We start from the raw sequence: 1,645 nt of genomic DNA, 5'->3' as shown, positions 1-1,645 counted from the left end.
TATGTGATGAACCATAACAATTTTAAGAGTGAAAACTAGGATATAGAATGGTAGAGACAAGCAAGAGACGGCAATTACTTGGGTTATGTTTATCACCTTTTCCCTGCAACTATGGGTTATGTTTCTATATTGTATTCCTTGTAATTGGATTACTTTCTGCTTATCCGAAAAAAATAAAATTGGATTACTTCCAATTGAACCCTAAAGTCATTTTAGCAGTATGTTCCACAATCACCATAAATTTCTGCATGCTTCACTTCTATTGACTTCTTATTTTGTGATTGTGTAGATTGGGTTGAAGTGCTGGGAATCCCTAGTGGATGTAAATGGGCAGACTCCACATGCCTATGCCATGATAAGGAATAATCACTTTTATAATGTGCTGGTTGCTCGCAAGCATGCTGATAAACAAAGAGGTCAAGTTTCATTAACAATGGACAATGAGATAGGACAATCATCACTGAGAATTGAGCTCAGGCAAAAGCAAGGTAACAAAGTGAAGCGAGGCCAAAATTCTTGTGTGAAGTGTGTGATGGCAGAAAGTCATTCCTACAGGAAAGTTCCCGCTTCACGGGGCTTTATCCAGCGTCCTTTTATCCATTCAATGCTAGCTGTTGCCGCTGTATGTGTATGTGTATGTCTGTTCATGCGCGGAGCCCCTTCCATAGGCTCAGTTGCTCCCTTCAGGTGGGAAAAAATGGATTATGGCACACATTAGTGCTACTGGTAAATGGAACTAAGATTAAGGTAATGGAAGGCATAAACTTGGGGAAAACCCATTTGTTGCTTTTTATCACATGGCAAACTGGTTGTGGGAAAATGAGGCATTTTGTGATGAGAGCCCAATGTTATACAATATCATAAACTAGAGCAGGTTTGTGTATAGACCCTGACTTGAGTGCTGCATATTTCTCTCTAATGCCATAGTTTTAGGACATTATAAGTTATGCCCGAATGTTTATTGATTAGTACTGAAATTTCAGGATTGAAGAACAAAACTTAGGTATTTTCTAATAGAAATATAATGTTACACATGCTATGTCATTATTGAAAAATAGGAACACAACACAAGCACCCAAAGATAAGTATCTTAAGTTTTGTCCATCAATGAAATCCTCTCCATTTTATACCAGATAAAATATGACCTCTCCATTTTAAGTTATAATGGTGAAGTATGGTTACAAGCATAAATAATTATGAGAGTAGTAAGCATCATTTGGAATAATGAGATCTGTGGTGAGTAAATATTGGTTATTATTGGTGGTCAATACCTATGTTCATTGCCATCCTTATTTTCCAATAGTCAACCAAGAAATATTCAACTGCATTATTTTCTCCTATAGTTCTGTTATAATTTATAATTACACGTCTAGGGTCTCTTTTGTAACTGTAAAAGTTGATTTGAGGATGCTGATCATACTATATTATATTATTGTAAAGTATATTATTTTTGAATTTTAATTATATCTTGTTTTAGGTCATGTTTTATCATCATGAACTTTTGATGTACCACTAAAAATATGTTCTTATGCTGAGATAAATGCTTGAGGATGTTCTTCTGATACTACATGTCTAACACGCTTTTATTGACATTTGTTATGTTTCTGGTGATTTTATTTTAATCTTTTTGTCTAAACTAATTTTA

The 1,645-nt window shown here is 34.7% G+C and overlaps 1 protein-coding gene across 4 annotated transcripts in view; it reads left to right on the top strand.

Annotated features, from left to right (window-relative positions):
• LOC109360589 (squamosa promoter-binding-like protein 14) overlaps positions 1 to 1,139 on the top strand; it is a 5,803-nt gene extending 4,664 nt beyond the window's left edge. For all 4 annotated transcript variants that reach the window (XM_019605586.1, XM_019605588.1, XM_019605587.1 and 1 more), the window contains one exon: positions 290 to 1,139. In XM_019605586.1, the coding sequence (XP_019461131.1) occupies positions 290 to 718 (429 nt within the window). In that variant the 3' untranslated portion in view covers positions 719 to 1,139. The remainder of the gene's footprint in view (positions 1 to 289) is intronic.

This window comes from Lupinus angustifolius, chromosome LG11 (assembly GCF_001865875.1).
Source record: "Lupinus angustifolius cultivar Tanjil chromosome LG11, LupAngTanjil_v1.0, whole genome shotgun sequence".
Classification (NCBI taxonomy): Eukaryota; Viridiplantae; Streptophyta; class Magnoliopsida; order Fabales; family Fabaceae; genus Lupinus; species Lupinus angustifolius.
Note: the sequence above shows the minus strand (reverse complement) of the source record. Positions and strands in the feature narration are given on the sequence as shown.